At 40.9% G+C, this 21,612-nt stretch overlaps 1 protein-coding gene across 1 annotated transcript in view; it reads right to left on the reverse strand.

The window, feature by feature from the left end:
- Positions 1-10,837: 10,837 nt before the first annotated feature.
- cep128 (centrosomal protein 128) overlaps positions 10,838-21,612 on the reverse strand; it is a 40,516-nt gene continuing 29,741 nt past the window's right edge. The window contains exons 20-25 of the mRNA XM_084560824.1: positions 20,573-20,622; positions 19,393-19,416; positions 16,542-16,619; positions 16,079-16,192; positions 12,513-12,621; positions 10,838-11,665 (exon numbers count right to left, since the gene is read on the reverse strand). Coding sequence (XP_084416950.1) covers positions 11,592-11,665; positions 12,513-12,621; positions 16,079-16,192; positions 16,542-16,619; positions 19,393-19,416; positions 20,573-20,622 — 449 coding nt within the window. The 3' untranslated portion in view covers positions 10,838-11,591. The remainder of the gene's footprint in view (positions 11,666-12,512; positions 12,622-16,078; positions 16,193-16,541; positions 16,620-19,392; positions 19,417-20,572; positions 20,623-21,612) is intronic.

Consider the following 21,612-nt stretch of genomic DNA (forward strand, 5'->3'; position numbering starts at 1 on the left):
GTATATTACACTTTACTCAAATAGAGTTTTCCACGTATTTGTTATAATATTGAAAATGCTGATCTTCCTAACAGCCTCATTCCTTCATCAACACCTGTGTATTTCCTACATTACGTTACCCTGCCGTCTCCTTGCTAAACTGGCTTGTAGACAGTTGCCTAGCAGCGGTGTTCTCACAAATTACAGCTGATGGTAGGCCTACCACTTGAACGCCGAGCAGTTTTGGTACATGGCTTCCCATGAAGAAATCATGAGCTCACAAGTTCCATTTAAAGGCAGCAGAGCTTCTTGCAAATTTAATAAGTTGCTCACAGCAATTATATATTTCTACAGCACGGTGTTTTGTATCGGACTGAATTCTGACGTCATGTACCTTCATTTAAGATATTTTTTAGCTGTTTCAGGGATGTGCCTGTCCTCCCTGATAGATTCTGCTCAAAGCTCACTGGCCATTTGTCATATTAACCAGCATTTATTATATAAATTGAGCATGAGGCTGTGTACCAAACATTTCCGCCTTTATCTTCAAGAGCTGATTTATGTTTGGGATCATCTGTCACAGACTCCTTGCCTCATTCACTATATCACACTCGAAAACAGATCTCAGAGTAATTGCCAGCTTTATGTAAAGAAAAGAACGTGGGTTGGATGAGAGGCAACAACCAGAAAATCCTTCTAATCCAGAAATGTAAGTGTCTTCTGCATATTTTTATGACATGCAGGTAAAAAGTAAATGGTTTTTCCCATACTGCAGAGGGCAGAGATTAAAATAACAGGCAAGTTCTCCAAGCCACTTAGCACGAGCACTTAAACAATAGCAACAAGAGAACCGAGCAACAATAACAAGCACCAGGGAGGGTAATTGCAGCATAAATCACAGCCAAAAGAAACAGCGTAAATAAAGACCATGCTAAAAGTATTCTCCAAATAGAAAATAAATACATGTTTGCAATTAATATCATGATCCTAGAGAATTCAAGGCCACATAATCAGAGCTGTGTAACAGGGTCTACATTTAGCTCCTATGACGCCCACCCTCAAACACTGAGGTTTTGCTATTTTCACAATCATTAGTCACTTTCATATTTAGAGCAGCAGGGTGCCAGCAGAGGAAACATATCCATTTGATATTCACAACCCATTTGCTTACACAGTTGTTGGCTGACAAACTTTATTGATTGGATTTTATATGTACCAACTACTTTTCCTTTTAGTCAAATTAGCAGAAGTAGATTACATCAAGCTGATGTTGGCTGGATAATTCATATCTTAATTGACAGAAAAACAATTTACATTTGCTAATGGCTTTTCCAAATGGATTTCTGTGTGCGGCTGCCTGCATTAGCTCTGCCTTCGCCTTGTATAGGGTCTCTGGAACACCGACAAGAGAGCAGCACAGCTCCCCTGCATGCATTTAAACGCTGACTGTTGGCCTGTCATGAAATTTTACTTCAACTAATGAACTGGTTAATTCCACGTTAGAGCTTTATGGCATGTTTTTCCCGTCAAATAAACAGCGGGTTTATAAGGGGTGACACATCAGCGCTGTCACTGATTACAGATGAAATCTGTTTTTGTAGCCTTCTACGCTGAGGCACAATGCTGTAAAATACCTTGGGAATGTGTGCAGCTGTAGACTTTTTTATGGATCCTCTGTATGGATTTCAGAGACGTATGGTTTTTTTCTCTCTCTTTCTCTCTCTCGGTAAAGATTCAGGAGAGATGCTATATCCTCTATGGAACGTAACAAAGCAGCTGTGAAGGCGATGGTGATCAGTCCTGACAGGTAAAATATGAGCCCGCTGACCTCAACTCCAGCGTTATGAAGGGCACACACACATGCGCACACCTCAAATAGAAGTGTCTGCGTATGCAGGTGGCTGAACGCATTAGGTATGCTTAAGCCACATCAAAGTTTGCAGGAAAAAAATAGCTTAGCAGTTGGGCATGTGTGGGTTAAGCATTCATATTCATACATCTCAGTGGCTGCACACAGTGATACATTAGCAGAGAGTAGTCAGCATATATATATATATATGTGCACTTAATTCACTTTTGTGTCTCACTGTGAGGGGCACACCTCCACCCATTCTTCTGCTCCATCACTCTGCAAAGCTTTCAGTTAGCTCCTCAGCCCTAATTAACTGCCAAGATATGAATGCGTTAATCTGGGCTCTAAATCTTCAGTTCCACCGACAAAAGCTTTTACAGGCTGTCACAGCTGCATGATAAACAGCAGTGCTGCCTCCTCGCCTAGTGGCCACAGTGCCATCTAGGGACCGGGTCTGGCAGCTCAGGATTTTTTTAGAGTGGAGGGTATTTATTTGCCATGCATACATAATCATACATGTCTTAGCATGGGCAGCAGGAGTTTTATTTTCATACTGTGAAAATCTATTTCTGCATTTTGGGAGAGCGCCTCTGTGGTTTTAATTTTAGAGGAATATTACCATAACTTTCAACGGATTATCAGTGAAGTGGAACCAAATTTGAAAAAAATTCAAGCAGGCTAGCTTCCTCAGATGAGACTGGGCTGCAGAATATAGGAGGAGTGAGTCTGAGCCGTTACACAGAAACACTGCCTCGCTCATGCTCTGCAGTCAGGAGCATCAATAGGCTTGTGAGGATAAAGTCGACGTGTGTGATGCTGGCTGAGGTTGCACAAGTACGTGGGTGCACATTTATACTGTACGTCTGCATCTCCATCCCTATGTGTCAGTGAGACTGATGTTCAGAACTGTGTATGTGTGTGTGTGTGTGTGTGTGAGAGCTGTATTCACTACCTAGGGAGACAGGCCTCCTGTCCAAGCTTGACAGTGTGATTGGATCCAGGGAGAATCCCAATGAAGCAATAAGTATCTCTGCGTCGGCTCTGCTCCCTGGAGACCCCGCTCAGCCCACAGGCCCGGCCCCGGCCCTGCCTGTTCAGACCAGATGGAAAGCGAGGCGGTATGAGAACTGGGAATGAAGAAAGGCAAGTGAACTTCAAACCCTTTCAGCTGCTGTGAAGGTGACTGCTGCAAAGCCAGCGGTGAAATATGATAAGTGATGGAGGCAGATGATTGTTGATGCTGCCTGGGCTCTGTGTGCTGCTCAAATCAAGCGTCCCGTTTGAACTCACAGACAGTTTGGAAACATGTGAAAGACATAACTCGACAAAAACAAAAAAAAATCTGATGACTGTCAAATTAAACAAATTTGGGCTCTTTTTAAAATAGCAGTAAAAGATTAGTGTTGCCAGCAAAGGTCTCGCAACATGCTCCAAATTATGCTGAATTCCACACGAGGCCTTTAGTCTCTAGCCAGCCACTCACAGCCAACAACAATCTGTTTTTAATCGAGTTACTGGGTCTTGGCTTTTAAAACCTCCTGCTGGTAGTTTTGGCTCTTAGCTCGGTCCTGAGGCAGAGTTTAAATTTGTTGCACAGAGACTCAAATAAACAACACTATTAGGTGAGTTAGGTTGTACCAGTTATATGTAAATTTATTAATACAAAAACGTGAAAGTTCTTAGTGACTACAAGCTACTTCTAACGTGGTGATTTACTAAACTGACCCTTTGTTGGCCTTCTGATTGGTCTGCTGATCACCACCAGCTTCTACCCTTTGCCAAGTCCCGACTTCCCATATCACCTTTGCTAGATTAGATAAACAGTACAAATGCAGGGGTCCATTCTCATAGAAAAATGCTGAAAAGGTGGAGGGGATTCAGCTACCGTTGGCAGACATGGAAAAATGACTGGAGTATGGTTATTCCATCTGTTTTCACATTTGACAATTGTTTTTTGTTATATATATAAATTTTTGAAGGATCACAATTAAAAGTTTCAATGCTTAATAAGTCTAAAGTTTTTTCAGTGTTTTTTTTTATGGTAATGGACCCCCGCATTACTACTGTTTATCTGACCTAGCGACAGTAACATAGGAAGTTGAGATTTGATTAAGGAAAGGAGCCTCCTGATTGGTCTGCTGACCACCAATGAGAAGGCCAACAAAGGGTCCGTTGCGTTGCATTGTTAGAAGATATAGGTCCTATGCTACTTTCAAATGGATATTGTGGTTATGACATGCGAAGCTGTGTACACACAATGATTAGAGAAGACTTGGCAACTGTTGGCAACCGAGGCTAAAAGTTAGCAAGCGAAAGACCTGGTAACTGTAAGTGTAGGAAATGTTTGGAAAGATTTGGTCGTTGGGAGTATCAGTATTTTACTCATACAAATCATAAAACTACAAATGAACTGCTTCTTTCTGGAAATGTCTGTAAACAAGTCACAGTTGCCCTTATCCAAAATTTCCAGCTATGATTTTGTGAATAGCAGTATTAGCTGGCACAGACATTACCCATGTGTGAATCACTTGCTAACATCACTTTCCAGTCTAAAACAATTAGCATAACTGCTAACCTGATGACAGGTTGAGAGGCTAAAACGTTACATTTAACTGACAAGCCCCATGAATGTATGAGGTATACAGGGAAAATGCGTGTTTTATTCATTCATTCATTCATCTTCTGTACCCGCTTATTCCTGTTAAGGGTCGTGGGGGTCTGCTGGAGCTTATCCCAGCTGTCATCGGGCAAGAGGCGGGGTACACCCTGGACAGGTTTCCAGTGTATCGCAGTGCTAACACAGAGAGTCAGACAACCATTCACACTCACATGCACACCTACGGACAATTTAGAATCACCAATGCGTGTTTTAGTTATACCATTTAGAATGAGTGGGAAATATCTCACTATGCTAATGTAACATAACATTTATTTTATTATTTTATTTTATTTTAAATGGAAACAGTGACCTTTTAAAATGAAAATGATGACCACTTCCATTTTAGCTCTTGTGTTTTTCAGTCCCTGTGATGGTGAGATATCAAGCTAACATAAGCTCCAAGCAGTTAGTAGGTGTTCTACAATGCGCTCACAATAAGTAGGAAAAACAAGATGGCTGCGTACAGGCTTCAAAACTAGCTGTGAGGCTCACAAACAGAACTAACACCTCCTAGTGGCTGCAGAATTAACTAAAAGTCTGTGGATCCAGCCAGGCCAGAACAGTAGGCATAGATGTTTTTGAAGTAATCTCTGAGGCGAACAAGCCTGCTTTTTGTTTTGTCCGTTAGCTAGTGATCAGATCTCTCCGGCCATGCTTTCCATGGAGAGTGAGTGAACGAGAAAGGAACATGCCTGGTTTAAATGTGAGGGGAACTGATCATTATGCTGCTTTGACAAGGAGATGACCAAAACTTCAGAATAAGTCTACTTTAAATAGTGAGTTATTCGATTGTATTTCTTGTATAGTAAGTGCAATGGCTGAATTGTTAATGTTTTAATGTCATGCACATTATCAGCCTCAGTGCAGCTGCTTTTTATCAGGAAATCTGCTTCAGTGTCTTGAATCAGATGAGTTTTTTTCTCCATTCATTTTTTTTTTTTTACTTTGCATTCATATGTGCTGAACTGATAAAAGGCACCATGTAGTGATTAGTGGTGGTATTGCAACATGAGTTAAACATCTAAACCCGGTTGTTCAATGCAATGTGACTAGGTCTCGTTAATTTACCCACTGAACCGGTCCACGTTCACATGGAGGAGTTTGATATTCTGTTAATCTCCAAGCCAAAAATGAATAAAAGAACACTGTATATAAGCATCTCAGCCAGAATAAACAGTCCTGAAATCGTTGTAATTTAAATCTGCCGCAGAGGGGGGCTTTAAGCCATTTCACAAATTAATGAAAAGAATAACTGTAGCATGTAAACCATTTCATCTGGTAAGTTTCTTTTTATGTTCTCTCTGTGCATACCCTCCGTCTTGATGTAAATGCATGGGAACAGGACGCCTGTCAGCTTCCCAAAGATGCTTCTAAGCTGAACTGGTCCTCAGCAGAGAGTTTGCTGTTCATACAAACTCTTAAAGAACTCAACTTTATTGGAGAACTTTATTGAACTCTATTAGAAATAAGGAGAACATGAACAAATAAGGCAATCACAGAGGAAGCTGAATTCATCAGACCGTATTAAACCACATCCCATGTAAACAGCGTGACCCAAAGTCCTCCACTGGAATGGAAATATGTGTGTATGCGACTGAGCTACTGATGTCTCCCCATTCACAGTTACAGCCCATATTAATCTCCCCATCAATTACTGACCTCGTCAAATTGAAATCTGGCACTTTAGATCCAGCTGTAATAATGTTGAGCCCCTCACCGTACCAGTCTTTTGCCATCATTTCCCCACAGCTGTTCAAACCTGCCCGGGCTAGCCAGATTCTCTTCCTGCTCGTTCCAGTTGGTCACGCACATTGCAGCAGCTGCACAGAGCAGCAGGTTTAATCTCATTTGGCTTGTAGATTTCATCCACTGTTTCAAAATCAGTGCAGTGCAGTATGAAATAAAAGCATAAAAAGCTAATTAGACACATACACAGGTGGAATACAAAGAGAAGTTTAGTGTAATTCTGCCTAGAGGCCCGACTCAGAGCTGTATCTCCCCTCTGCAGCCTGGGCACATATTCGTGCGATGCAGTGGGTGATAAGTGATGAACTAATGGCTCTGAATCCAAGGCTATTACAGTAACGTCACTCAAGACAATTCACAAGCAGGTCATAACAGTCTCCGCCTCACCGCTGTGAAGCCACGCAGAGTTGCTCCATGTGATTTAGCACAGGTCCTCATAAGTGATGACACTTGATCGTTGCATAAAGGACATGATGAGCCTCCCGCTCACGGTGCCAAGAGAGGTCATTCAGGGATCAGGATTGGCGGGCTGAATGGCAGCCGCTCCACCTGCCTGCCATCCAGCATGGAAATCAACCCACTCACCCGTGACTGTTGCATATTCAGCGAGCAAGCACTTCATCGTATTTTAAAATATCTTATAAATACAAATTGTTGTACAACAATTGCACAAAAAAACACGCTTTTTTTTTCTAAGCCCAGGAGAAAATGAGGTTGATACGGAGACTCAGCTGCAATAACCCATTCACTTATTGAACGACAGCGGCTGGATACACTCGCAGCCTCCGGGCTTAAACGAAAAAGCAGAGCACGGCTGCCTGATTGAATGGGTTTGTAATGCAAGCCAAATAGGTTTGTTCTAATGGGAATCAGCCTCGGTGAAGGCTGCAGAGGCTTACGCCAGGGCTATAGCAGCGGTAAGCAACAGTGGCAAACACCCCATCGCTTCTTGATAGGCTGGGAGAGGCAGAAGCAACGCTGAGGGGTTGCTGTGTTTACTAATGGTCGCTTTAGTGGGGTAATATTCAATGAGCCTTAACTTTACAAATCACTATTTCCAAGGAAAGGTCTGGTGTACCTGTTTACAACTGTGACCGAGCTTCAACATCAGACATCCTGCTGCAGTGCCCTTAAGCAAAACACAGACTAATCAGTGAAGGGCTGCAGGTCTGATGAATGTCTGACGAAGGAAGTCTGCTTATTAATACTGACTCTAAAAAAGACAGCAACAGTAAATGTTGAAATACACAAGCGAGATAAGAAAAGCTGCAGTTCTGGGCTGCAGCCCTCCATTCAGTCTTATCAATAATGCAGATTTCAGCTTACCCCTACTGGAAACATTTTTGGTTTCATTTGCACAAATTTGAGATGTTCATCTTTGAATTGTCAGCTGCGACCACAATAAAATGAAATCAAAGGTAATTCCATTTGTGGTGCCTGAAGCATTCAAATTGAACTTTAAACAGCAGCTCCTCTTACTCTTATGACTTAGTTGTCGTGGGGATGAGCGACCCTTTAACTCGAGCACCTAACAGGAGATTTATTTAGCATGTTTTATTTCTATGCACACCATTACACAGCATGTCTAACAGGAAGCGTAGGAACAGATTGGAGGGTCAGACTGATGCCGACGTGTAGAGGGGTAATTAGCCACCGATACACCAACAGGGACGACAGGAGGGCAAAGGTGGAGAGTTGAGCTGCAGAACGCTGACTACTCAGCAAGGAGAAGGCTAACTTGATCTGAGAGAAGATCAAGTAAGTGCAGAATGAACATTCATTGAGGAAACGTCAACATGCATGGTAATAGTTTTAGACTCTGAAGAATGCCAAAGAGCTGAATCCCAAACGATGAGCCTGTCCTGAGGCACAGGACCACCCACAGTCTAGACAGTCTAGGTGATGGTGGAGAAGAGGATGAATTTGGCAGGAGGCTGAAGGAGACCGCTAATGAAGACTTTGTGGGATGACCATAGGGAGGTGGAGAAGTGGAGATGTGAAGATGTGGAGGAGGAGGGCTGCGCAACAGACCTACAGAATGACAGTGACTTTAAAGCACAGGGACGAGGGAATGATTGGCTCGGAGAAGGCGGGCAAACAGTTCACTGGTTAAAAATAGAGATGCATAAATTGGGGATGGTCTGATTTTGACAGCGTGGGAAAATGGAAGAGATAAAGAAATAGACAATAGCCCACATTCACCATAGGGAAACAATTTTAATCAAGAGCTGGAAAATGAGTCATTGTCATCAGCCTGATGAGACTCCTCATGAATTGATCTGAATCATAGACTGCATATTCAGTACTGGCACATGTTAAAGAACTTGACTGTTCTGCTGCAGTTTCCTCTTAGTTCAGTCGGATGTTTAATTTCTCATACAAGTGCAAAAGCAGATTACTAACTTTTTTTTAAAACATATTTTGCTGGAAAACACAAACCAGAGGAAAGCTCAGCATGTATTACTCACCATCTCAACCTGACAAAGTAGAGTAAAGTTGGACTAATGATGGGGCAGAATGTAAATGGGGAGCCAGTCTGCTGGGAGCAGCAGGACTGATCTATGAGTTTGCATGCGTTTTGCAAACTAATATAGCTCAGATAAGCAGACACTCTCCTAGGGACGTAGTTACAGTGCAAAGAGGCACATTAAATAGTGACTGAGAGACTCTGAGCCGCCAAATGTGATTTATTTAGAAAACTATGATGAATGGGCGGGAGAAAAAGAGGAAAACTCTGATATCTGAGATTTCTTATCATCTTCAATTTTAAGCCCGAGCACCTATGGGGAACAAACATCCCCCGATTCTCACCCTGCTCTTGCCTGACAGGTGAAATTGGAGTTATAAAAGAAAACTATTCGGAATTTCAATTTAAATCGACAGGCATCAGCAGGACTTTGTGCACTGGTTAGAGCATTAGCACCTGCGTGTGAACACATAGGGGAACGACAACATATCAATAGCTAAATCTACAGAGTGTTTGAGGAGTCATTGCACAAATCCATTCAATCTGCTCTGGAATATGTGCTCAGAAAGCCGTTCAATATTTTCTCTGGACCTCTGCTTTTCAGATGTCCTCAGAACTTGAGAGGGGAAGCAGGGACTGAGTGAAGGCTTAGCACGGCTTCACAGCTCATTTTGGCTCTCGGCTTGGTTGAGCTCTCCTTTCCTCTAGATGCTGCTTCATAAAACATGGAAACATTTTGTCAGAGTGGACCCATAATCTCCTGGACTGTGGAACACCTTTTTCCTCCCTTTGTTATTAAATCTAAGAAAAACTTTGCTTCTTTTGAAAACATGGCTTTTCCATTTTTAATGTGATGGCATCAGAGTGTAAACATAATTCCAAACCTTGGATAAGCTTTGATTTTATAAACAAGAAATACCACTTAGCTGTCAGTCAAGCTCCTGCAGAAGCTTTTAAAGTGGAGGACTGGTGTAGTACAGCTGACGCACACAAAGCTCCCAGAAGACTTGGACTTTCTTTTGAAAAGTTTATCATTATAATTAGGAAGGTCTGTTTTTAGATTTCAAAATACCATGCAACTCAAGAGAAACATGGAAATTACTACCAAGTAGTATAATTAAGTTTAGATTTTCATGTATTACAAACAACAGCAGGACTGTAAACATTTGAAAAAGAGTCAGTGTTTGTCCTGAATTAGTTATATAATTAAAATAGACTGTAAAAAGAAATTTACTTTTTTTGTAACTTTTCTTCCACTCCTTCATTTGTCTAATTTTTGGTCTTGGCACACATTTAATAATTTGTCTATTCCCTATGCAACATTTCCAATTTTCCTAATAATGAAATGATAATGAGATGGACAGGTCCGCGCAATCCAGCGCAGTGGTGCAGCTGTCGCTACCATGAATGCTGTGACTGACAGGCCAAAATGAAATTATGAAATACCCGCCGGTGAGGAAAAGGGCTTCGACACCTGCGGTCCGCCCTCAGACGGAGACTGTTGCCGCTGTTCAGGCAGTGCTTCTGGAGTGAGGAGTGTTCTCCAGGGAAACCATCGGCTAATCAGGTCAAATTCAGAAGTCAGGATTTCTGGATACTTGGAGGAAGGAGTTTTCAAAAAAAAAGAATGTGAGGGGAAAAGAACGGCAACTGTTTTAGCATGAATTACATTGTATTTTATCTTCAGGTTACGTTGTGAACATTATTTAAGCTGCCATGTTTTCAGCCTTTATCTTTCCACTCAACCTGCATCCATTTTTCAAAAGTTAAACATTGACCAGAAGTGTGTTTACTAAGGTTTGAAAAGATTTGGAATAAATAAGAGAATTCAATTCTAGATGTAGAGATGGATGAAATACTGAAATACCAACCCTGATTTAAAAAAAATAAAAATCCTAAGCACATAAGTGCAGTACACGTGGTCTGCTTCTTCTTCTTTTAAACAACCATAGCTTCAGTTTAAAAAAATTCGGGTTATCTTCTCTCTTGTGGCTTCAGGCTGTTCCTTTGAATGATTTTAGCTAAAAGCAAAAGATAAACCACTGGGAGTAGCGGGTCGCTCAGCCGCCGCTAAGCAAACACTTCACTTTGAAATCAAGGGTACATTAAGTGCGCTTACAAAAGCAGACATTTAACTGCGTGCAGATTTATTCATAGTGCATATGCTTCCTTCACATTCCATAAAAAATAGACTATTTGTGCTGTTTGTTTTTTTTTTTTTTTGGTTTTACATACATATACTGCATAAAACACAAAGGACGCACAGATGGGTCAATACATTAAAAGACAGTAAACAACACATTTGTCACATTTTCATGATGAAGACAACACAGCATGTTAGTAGAAAACTAAATTCTGCATACTGTTGAAAAGGCACCAGAGTTTAGAGTGTGTAGAGTTACCCATGTATCATTTTAGCACAAACACATTGGCATGATGAGAGTACAGATTATATTATAGTATTTTTTTTTCAAAAAATAGCTATTGAGCAGGTAAAATATTGTAACAATGGCAAGAAATGTAACAGTGGAGCTATTTTGGTTTTAAAGCTTTCCAATAAATCTATTAAATACATTACATTCAGATGCTTATAAATAACATTAAAACACTTTACAGTATATTTTCCTTGCCAGTGTATAGACCCATCTCTAGTATTTCTCAAAGTTTGCTGTGAAATCTCACAGTTTCACCTTTCTGCTCTCGAGCACCTTCAGTGACCGCCTGGTTGAGGTAGTCGAGGAGGATTAATGTTGAGTTCAAGGCCTCTTGCTCTAGCCAAGTTTGTTCTGGATGAGCACCGGGAAGGTAGAGCCAGTGTGTGTGTGTGGTGTGTGTGTGTGTGTGTTTGGGTGCATAGAGATAAAGATAAAGGTTTGCTTGAGGTTGAACTAATCTTTAAAAAGTTTGTCCCTGTTGACTTTGGAGACGTCCAAGTCTGAACTGGTCAGGCGCTTGGGTGGGGCTGTGGCAAAGGCAAAAGAACACAAGACAGTAATGTTCAGTGGATCTATTAACCAGTTACAGTCCAAAATGTGTGAATACAACATTCCTTTCCACTGTTACTCAACGTATTCCTCTTAACAAGGCTTACAAATTATAATTTACACACTTGCTACTGCCAAAGTAGTCATGAATATGTGTGATAAATGCATTGTATAATAACACTAGTGTTGAATAGCCATAGACATGTTTTGGCCACCGTGAATCTCCAACGTAAAACGGACACAAAGAGACAGAGAATATGCTCCTCTCAAACTGTGCCAAATATTTCTAAGCGGCTTAGGAAAGTGCTACAAGTGATCTTGGACGTGAGCCACTGGCAGTGATACAGACAGATTCATTTCCAGAGCACTGATGGAAAGTTGGAACTGCGAGAGCCCTGTTTAAATACCGAATAGAAAAGTGACAGTGCTCTGTCAGACTGACAGGGTGAAATTCATTAAGGTATCATCGTGTATTTTATAACTTTAGAATGAGGTACTAGTATTAATGGAATTCAGTACTACTGAAAAAGCTATAAATATCCATTGCCTGGGGAATACCCAGTTTGACCTCTTCATGTGGAATGAGACCTGAGTTTGCATCGACAGGGGAAAGGAGAGACAGGCTCAATTTTATAACAAGGCCTCTGGCACAACGCCAAAAAATAGTCTAACTCATAAATGGATCTTGGTTCATCTTAGTCACCACTATGCAGACTTACCATGTTGTGTTAAAAATACTGTTTATACACTTTCAAATTGTCAAGCAATACAGAAACGACTCCTGTCAAAGCATGCAACAGATAGGCTGTCAGAGCAGTTACATACTCAGTGTGTCAGATCTCAGAGAGCTGCTGAGGAAAGTGCCGGGACTTTTGATGGAGGAAGAAAGAGCCGCCAGTCTTAAACTCCTGGAAGTGGCGTCCAACTTCTCGTCCTGGAAAAATAGCAGACATACCGTAGTAACTGTTTAAATAAAAGAAAGTGAAAGAAAATCGAACTATTCGAGGAGCGCACCAGAGTAAATGTGAATCCTAACAGATTAATTCAGTTGAAGATGTTAACCACATTCCATTACAACAAACCAACCAACAACGCAGTGGCAATGCAGCCAGCAATGTTTAAATAGCACAAACACTGTAATCTCCAGAGACAGTAGATGGAGAGAGACGCAAGTGCTAACAAACAGCATATTATTACAGCTCTTATTACTCTTGATGCATAGAGAATCTATCATGGATTTTATTTGGATTTGACTTCAGGGTTAGAGTAGTTTGTCCGACTATCAGAAGTCTGACTTCAGGGAGATTAAGGTTTAAATTTCCTACTGAGAACTTGAATTTCCGACTTCCTGTTTCAAATACAACGCACCATTAGCTTGTCAAGCTCAGCCCTACACTGTCTGACTCAAAAGACAAAAACAGTCCTGCAATGAATCAAATCATGACAAAGCATATAATGTTCAGTTCTTATTAAAACTGTTGTAAAGAGACACTGATTCAGATATATGATCATTTTGGAAGAAGCCACGAGTGGCACTGCTATGTTTCTATTATTATGGCCAGTCCATTCGTGTAAAATGAGCTGAAATAGACACTTTGCTTACTTGACTTGTCTTATGACAATTCCTGAAGTGTCAATTTGACGATTCAACATATTGAATTAAAAGTGAAAAATGGAACAATTGTCTGTTAAACAACCATTCACCCAGACGTTGGTGAGAGCACAACATCATTTGAACAGCTTTATTTAACAATGTAAAATGTTCACCCTGCAGCACATTCATAAGCTCGGAGTGCTGCTGTGTATAAGATAAGTACAATAAACTATTTGTAAAGTGAGTTCTAAGTGAGTGAGTGAAGGCGAGGGAAAAAAATAAATCAAATTTTGTGCCTTGTAAAATGGGAGCTGTGGGCCTCATTAGGCTGTCCTCAAAATGCTAGTCTGGATGTCCCAAATGATAACAGAAGATGAAATATTCTGTTTGGGAATGATTGATGATGATTTGAGTCCTTCTATGAAATATACAGCAAGTACCTGCGCCTCCACCAAGCTGAAGGTTGGCCGATTTTCAGCATCAGGCTGTCGGGTAGCTAGCAGTAGCTCTTTCGGTTTACCTGAAGAGTTATTTCTTTCACACAAGTGCAGAAGGTATGTGCCACCTTGGTTGTAGTCTTTGTGGTGTGTTCAAGTGCAACTATTTGGCCCACACACAGGCCATGTGAGGTGACGTCATAGTCAGCCTTCATGGCTGGTTGTTCTTTGATGTGGTTTGGTGTGTCCAGACCTTTATCCTGGGTGTATAGATCGTTAACATTACGGATGTCCTGAATCCTGAATAAGGCTTTAGAAACATTATTACATGTGATGTAGAAGCTGTTGTTGGCATTGCTGACATGGAATGCAATTGACATGGACGTCTTGTAAACACATTGCATCCATCCCTAATCTTTAAACAAACCCCAAGTGGACAGCAGCTATTAAGCTAATGCAATCACCACTTATCACTCAACACGGGAGTCGTTTTGTGAACCAACAGGGTAATCTAGCAGATTAAAACCATTTAAAAGTGACTGTATAGCTGTTTAGGGGAGGTTGCAAACTGCTGACGGCAATCAGCTGTCAACAGTGATGTCTTGATGGCTCCCTTGACTGCTATATAGCAGAGAAGATGACGGTAGCAATTAAAGGTGACTAGTAAAAATCAGCTTTTGTTTGAGTGTACATTTGTGCCATTGCTTTAGCTCGTCCCACTCTGTGCATCCATGATCCATTACCACCATGTGAAATTATTCATTTATTCATACAACTTGCAAATTAGGTAAGGTGCACACACTGGCATCTGTGTGGGTGAACTAGACTCATAAATGGCTCTCAAAGTCAGGCTATCCTTATCCAAACAGCTGCCGTTGAACAAAGCAGTGCAATTAGTGACTGAAATAGAAAAAGTGTGGGTTGCTGTTTAGAAGAACAGCCTCTTGTTAAGCAATATAAAGCTCATTTTTTCTACAGTGCAGAGTTGCAACAGTGTGTGTATGTACGTGCATGTGTGTGCAGGTTTGTATGTATGTATATACATGAATGTGAGCATGTGTGTGTGTGTACGTGTATGGGTGATTTTGTGTGTGTATGGGGGGGGGGGCGACAACAGGTGCTATACATTTTGATAAAACACACATAATTAAACAAATGTAGTCATAATTAATTTGACTTATAAATAACATAGTAGGGGACCAGCCATGTCATTTTCAGGCAATTATATGGAAGAAAACCAAAGTTATGACAGTTTACATTTTGGAATTGGGTCAAATTGGCCTGAAGACAACAGGAGGGATAAAACAGTGTCAGAAAAGTGGTAATTCAACTGGACTGAATTATTATTTAGTCTAGGCCATTGACTTAAATGGGGCTTCCATAATAATGGGAACAAATGTCGGCACAACCCATAACCTCCAAATCGAAAAAACACAGTTAAATGAACAGCTCTCTTGGTTATTTTAAGCTAATGCCAAAATCCAGAACCTTCATGAAGACAAGATTTACTGCAGGACTGTTGTATTAGAATGTTTTCATTACTAATAAACTGGCAAGTGAGTGTAAAGCTGCTTAATCTGAGTCTATGTGAAGTATTCTATCTTGAAATAAATCTTTCTTGTTGATTGTTGACCTAATGAAAAATTATTTATTCTATAAATTCAAACCTATAACACATGTATTAATACATACACTCACTAGCCAAAACATTTGTTTATGTTAAAACAGTGTCATAAAGGTGGTAATTCAACTGAAAGGCCATTTTGGAGGATGTAGTTAGTGGTGTTGTTAAACTGGATTGAATTAAGTGTGCTTCTGTTATTTGGCCTAACCCATTGATTAAATGGGGGTTGCCAAAATATTAGGAACCTTCATGGAGACATGTCTGTGAAGGTTCTCAGTCATCCAGGTCATGGTATATCCAAAAAAGGTTCAAAAAAGGCAACTGGACATGTAGAGTTTTTTTGAGAAGACGTTTCACCACTCATCCGAGTAGCTTCTTCAGTTCTAGGGGACTGGTGGGAAGTTTGAGGTTTAAATAGGAACTCCTCCTGAAACTTGCTTGTTATGAAACATAACATACCCGGATGAGTGGTGAAACGTCTTCTCAAAAAAATTCTACAAGTCCAGTTGCCTTTTTTTGAACCTTTTTTGGATATACTTCATGGAGACAATATTTAGTGCAGGACTGTTATATCAGAATAGTTTCACTAGTGTACCTAATGAAGTGGCAACTGAGCCAGTTAAGACATGGTTAGTCATGGTTAAGGTTGGACTCAGTCTCCAGGAAATTAATGGAAGTCAATTTAATGTTCTCTGAAGTCGAGGTAACATGACATGTGTACGTGTGTGTATCCTACTCTGTACTCTTGGATTCTGCGTTTGGACTCGTCCAGCTGGTGCTGCAGGTCCCAGACTATTTCTTTGTATTTAGTGTAGCGCTGCTCCACCATCTCCTTCTGCTGCTGTGACTCCTGAACACACAAGATAGAGTCTGTGTCATCGTAACCCACCAGATATAAGACACAAACATCTTTAATCAGGTGGAAAGGATAAAAGCCTGAGCTTCAAAGAAGTTGGATATAGTAGTATAACACCACTAATGAATGCACAACATTGATTAATTGGACTAATATGACAATTCACGGCTATGTGACAGACTGCTACATTGCAGTTATTCCTCTGGGGCTTTCTGCACTGAGATGATTTCATGTCCACATGCTTTAATGTTTTACTGCTTCCAGGGTTGATTGTGTGTAGCAAAGAAACAAATCTGATCTTACAACGATCCCTCTAACTAGACTTTATGAGAAGTGAACTCACTTCCAAATCTTTGAAGTTTTCCATCAGACATGGTTTCTCTGGAATTGCCTCCAAGTGGTCCAGTGCGACTCTTGTGTTCTGTAAACCACACACACAGAATCTATTTAAAACATAAGGAACTAAAAGGGAAGTGCATTTAATTGCATGTTATTAAATACCAGACCTGGATTATATAGTTATGCTACGATGTATAATAGACTATAAGAAGAAAATTAAAAAGAGAACCATGTGGTTATAATATTATTTATGATTATATAAATTACACAAAGTAGTTCCTGGATATTTATCAGTGCATATTTCCAAAATTACAGAGTAAGGGGCAAGCAGAGGGCAATACACTACTGCACAAAATCTTGGGTAAATGTTGGGGCAACATCTCAGTTCCATTAATCATCCTGACCCTTTCGTTTCCATGGCTTTTCCTCATTCAGCACTTCTCACTTAAAATCATGAAAAATGATCAAAGGATGAGAGGCGAGGGAAGAATAACCAATGGAACAACACGGTGAAATGATCATGCGAAACAATAATTGTTGACGAAGGCTGCACAGCTGGATCAGATGTCCATGGGCTTTAACTGCTCTGCAGAGTCAACTGACGCCTTTGTATTTGCACAGATAATGGGATGTACTGCCCGAACAACAAGAGTACACGGCTGATAGCAGTACTCTAATGTATTATTTATGTCCTCCCACATGACAAGCATACAGACAATGTGTTTTGTGAGAAACAATGAACATCTGAATGCCTTTAGTGTTACAACTACACTTGCCTTCTTGTAGCTCTAAAGCCTGAACAACTGACTGACAGAGTGTAAATTGATTAGAAGCTACAGAGTGGGGAGGCCGCAGGGTTAAAAGAGGATTATGCTGCAGGGGAAGTTTTTGTTTTAGTTGTTATGAACCCTCTTTTTTTGTCTGTAATCCCAGGTCAGCAGTGGATTGTATTTTAAATGTGTAAGCTCATTACAGCTACCATTCTCATCACAGGTGCAAGGTACAAACTGACAACTTTTTAAACCGACAGCCCCAGACCGCATTTTGTGACAAAATGCATTGATCATTTCTTTCAAAGGTTGTGTAGTTGCAACACAAGAATAAATACAGCTGTGGCATGGAGCCACTTCAGAAATGGCAGTCAGAGATATAGCCATAGGCAAACTATTTCTGCAACACTGCCCTAGCCATGTTTGGACAGGAACTATAACATTAAAAGCTGAAAATGAAGGCAACTGGTAACTTTGCTCTGGGTGCAACAAGGGCGTAAAGACTTAGGAGACGAGAGAAAAAGAAAGTGCAGCTAAAGGAACGTACGTATTTTAATGTGAGCAGTTATGTGAGTATCTTTGTTGGGAAACAGAAAACACTGTGTAAATTGTTCATAGTGTGGAACATTGCTGGCTACAGCCTCAACTACTTTTTATTTATTTATTTATTTAAAGTGACAGCATGTGGGGAAGCTATGCAGGGATTTCTGTACTGCCCAAAAGGATCTCCATTTCCCACGAGCTTTGGAATCAAGAGAGTGGTTGCCGAGCATGCGTGAAAGTTGTGTGCCAAACTCAACACGGTGTATCGCTGAAGAAGAGATTTTACTAAATTAAATGGCTTGACTTGGGTAATTTTCTTCCATTATGCAGTTCAATATCACCCAGGGGTATGTTTCCTGCCCATTGCTGACCATCTGTCCATGGCTTTGCAGTCTTTGAAACACTACATTTTTTTATGCCATATAACAGAAGCATTGCTCCCAAATCTGGCACAGCTGCTACTGTCTGATTGGCCATAATGTTGTAGTTACTTGGTACTGATCTTCCCCAATAGGCTACGGGGACCTTAAAGATTTTTATTGGAATATTCCTTGAGGGTACAACTTTTCTAACAATATTTCTGAGCAACATTGGTGCTCCATTTCCTTAACCGACCAGTCTAAGGACCAATATCATAGTTGGGAATCCAGTTCTCTAATTTACATTTTCTATGGATTCTGTTGTATTAAAAATGGTGGAAAGCCCACAAGATAAGACATGTGGTCATACTGCCTGGTCAAAAGCTAGTTGAGGACTGTTGTTACAACACACTTGGCACAGTCATTAATTAACCACTCTATTTTATTCATCCTTAAACTGAATGTTTCAGTAGCCTTCCTGCTGCCGTTTGTTCAGAGCATTTAAGCTTCAAAAGAAGTGGCTGTTACAAGTCATCACAGTGATTGCCACACTGAATGGCACGCTGACATAAAAGTGGATGCCAGATGATCCCCAGCACCCAGGCTGAGTGGAAGATGGGTCGATTTGCCCTGTCACTGTGTGGTTGCAGTAAGCAGAAATGATGTGAATTGATGGTGATCCAAGGTATTTCCACTTCTTTCTTGCAACAGCTAATTGAAGCTTGAAGTAGACAAGCATGTCGCATAATTGTGATGGATGGACAGCGTGCTTTAGACAGCTTAATTTATTTTATTTCTTTGAAGAGAGTAAAAAGTGCCTGGGTCAATATAACCTTTCAATAGTGCCAACTAATTTCTGGCTGACACCTAATAGCTGATTAAGGATGTTAGCGGTAGACGTTAACAGTTGGGAGTCGGTCAATACTATACTGTCAGTTCAGCTTGGTTCTTAACCCCATCAGCAAGACGTATGATGATTAACAGAGCTCTGAGCCTTGACTGAAGCAATAATTTCTAACCCTGCCCAACAAACACAGCCTAAGGTGCACCTGCCTACACACTAAATCAAACCACGCATATAATCAGCACGATTCCTAATTTAACAACGTCAGGGAACTCTATATTTCAGAGACAAATATAGCTGGATATCCATAAAAATATTTTTGAAAGGATCAAACCTTACCATCTCTAGATCCAACACACGATCCTATGAAGACACACAAAGACAGCAACATTTACATGCATATGAAAACAGGGAAAGAAACTAACATGCAACTCAATGAAAAGAGAAAATGCTTTTTATGTGTATGAGGCGGTGAGTCCAGAGCAGGGAGAATCCCAGAGTATGCATGTGTGGGAGAAAAAAAATGACAGAAGAGAGGAATGGAGTGTTCCAACAAATGGGTAACAAGGGGAAAAAATGCAGGGGCTGTAGCACAGTCTGTAGCACAGTCAGACTTCTTATCACGCACACTGACACACTCACACAAAGACAAACCGCTCTCGCCGCTCATCCAGCTCCTGACTGATGTTCCCTCTCTAACGATGCATAAGTGATGCTATGCCTCTTATCTGCCACTCAAACGCACACCTGCTCTTCCCTCCAACCCGTTGCCTCTCCCCCTCTGCCTGTAATGTGTTGATGGTACCTAACAAGGGCACTTTTTCCCTTCAGCCCACCCATAACTTTTTTTAAGCTCGTCTGTGTCCTTCACTCCATCCGTCTTTCCTCATCCTTCATAATTAAAAGCTCGGCTACGTCTGAGAGGGCTCACTAGCTCTGGCAGGTGCCATTATGCAGCCACAGATGGGACCCCAGTATCCATAGCAGACATGCACATTCACAGAGGCAGTCTGAAAAGAGCTGGTTCTTGACACTTTAGTGTGTGTGCGTGTGCACGCACACGTTTTGCTGTTTAATGGCGAGTAAAGGGCCGTAATGTGATTCCACATCAGACCAGGTGAGTTGGTGGCCTTCCAAGTGTAGCTGCTCCAGTATTGAAAGACAGAGACATGGCCTCTAGTGGCTTTTAAACTTCAAGGCCTCATGTCTGCAGTAATTAGTTACTTGTCCAAGCAAGGTTGCAAGGAGTCTGTCAGGCCCACAGCTGTGTAGTAATGTTTGTAACACAGTGTCAGAGACCTCAGATGACCAACACCCAGCAGCTACTCTAAAACAACTCCACAGTTATGCAAAGAAATTTGTGATAAACACACACAATAGTTCTGTCTCTTTTTTGCTATGTACAGTTGAAATCAGGTCAGAAGGATATTAAAAATCTAGCATTTGGGGAACAGATTAACAAATGCAAATAGCAGACAAACAGATACAGATTAATGCAAATACTGTTTATGATGCTGACCTGAAGGCTTCTCATTTCATCCTCTTTCTTGCGACTCCTCTCCAGCAGTTCTGAAATGAGAACATCGTGCAAGAAAAGATGTGGATGAATTGAGTTGGGATAAAAGTAGACACTTCACTGTCAGATCACAGAGTAGTTATTTTATTGACAAAGCTGGCTTTATATATATTATCAGTTGATTAAGAGAACATCAGCAACTTTTTGGATAATCAAGCAAGTAAAATGCCAAACACTTTCTTGTTCCGGCTTATCATATATGAGGACATGCTGCTGTTCTTTGTCCAAAGTGGCAGTAAATGTAAGGTATGGACACACAAAACCAATATCAGAGAACTACAGGTATAGTTGCAAACATTGCCAAGACAACAGCGAGTGGCCAGAGTGCTGTACATTCTGTGCCTCTTTGAAAGGAAATAACTCTATACCAGCTGGTGGCAGAACTGTATTCATCATTTAAATAGGAAAACAGGATATGCTACTATTAGCCCGGCAGTTAGGACGCTACAGAAAGCTACTTTTCTTCTCGTGTACTGGTTTGCTAAGTTAAACTACCAATTAGAGAGATCTCTCTGACCGACTCATTTTCGTTTTGACATGCTCAATCAGCTGAAAAGCTCCATCAAAATGCCTGACGAGTGCCAACGTCGTGGGACACAGCACCAAAACTATGGCCACAAGAACAAACAGACGGCCCAAAACTGGTCAATGGCAGACTGTCAGCTCTTTGTGTCAAGTTCTTTAAAGCTCGAGTGTAGTTTTTAATATAAATGAATGTCCATTTCTTTAAAGCCTTTGCCAGTGCAAATCACACTATTTCAACAGTATACCACAGTTTTAAAACTTAAAGAGGGGCGCAACTATAGTGACAGAGATGGAGCAGCCTACTAGCAATGAGGAGTATGGTGGAGCCTTTGGCAGGAAAAACTAGGAAACGTCGAAGAAAAGTTTCGAATGTTCCAGATAAAAAAGAAACTCTGTGTCCAGAGGAAGCACACTATTCTATGGTGTAAAACAGGCTACATTTCTATCTTAGATAATCA

This window comes from Chelon labrosus (genome assembly GCF_963514085.1).
Source record: "Chelon labrosus genome assembly, chromosome: 14".
Lineage (NCBI taxonomy): Eukaryota > Metazoa > Chordata > Actinopteri > Mugiliformes > Mugilidae > Chelon > Chelon labrosus.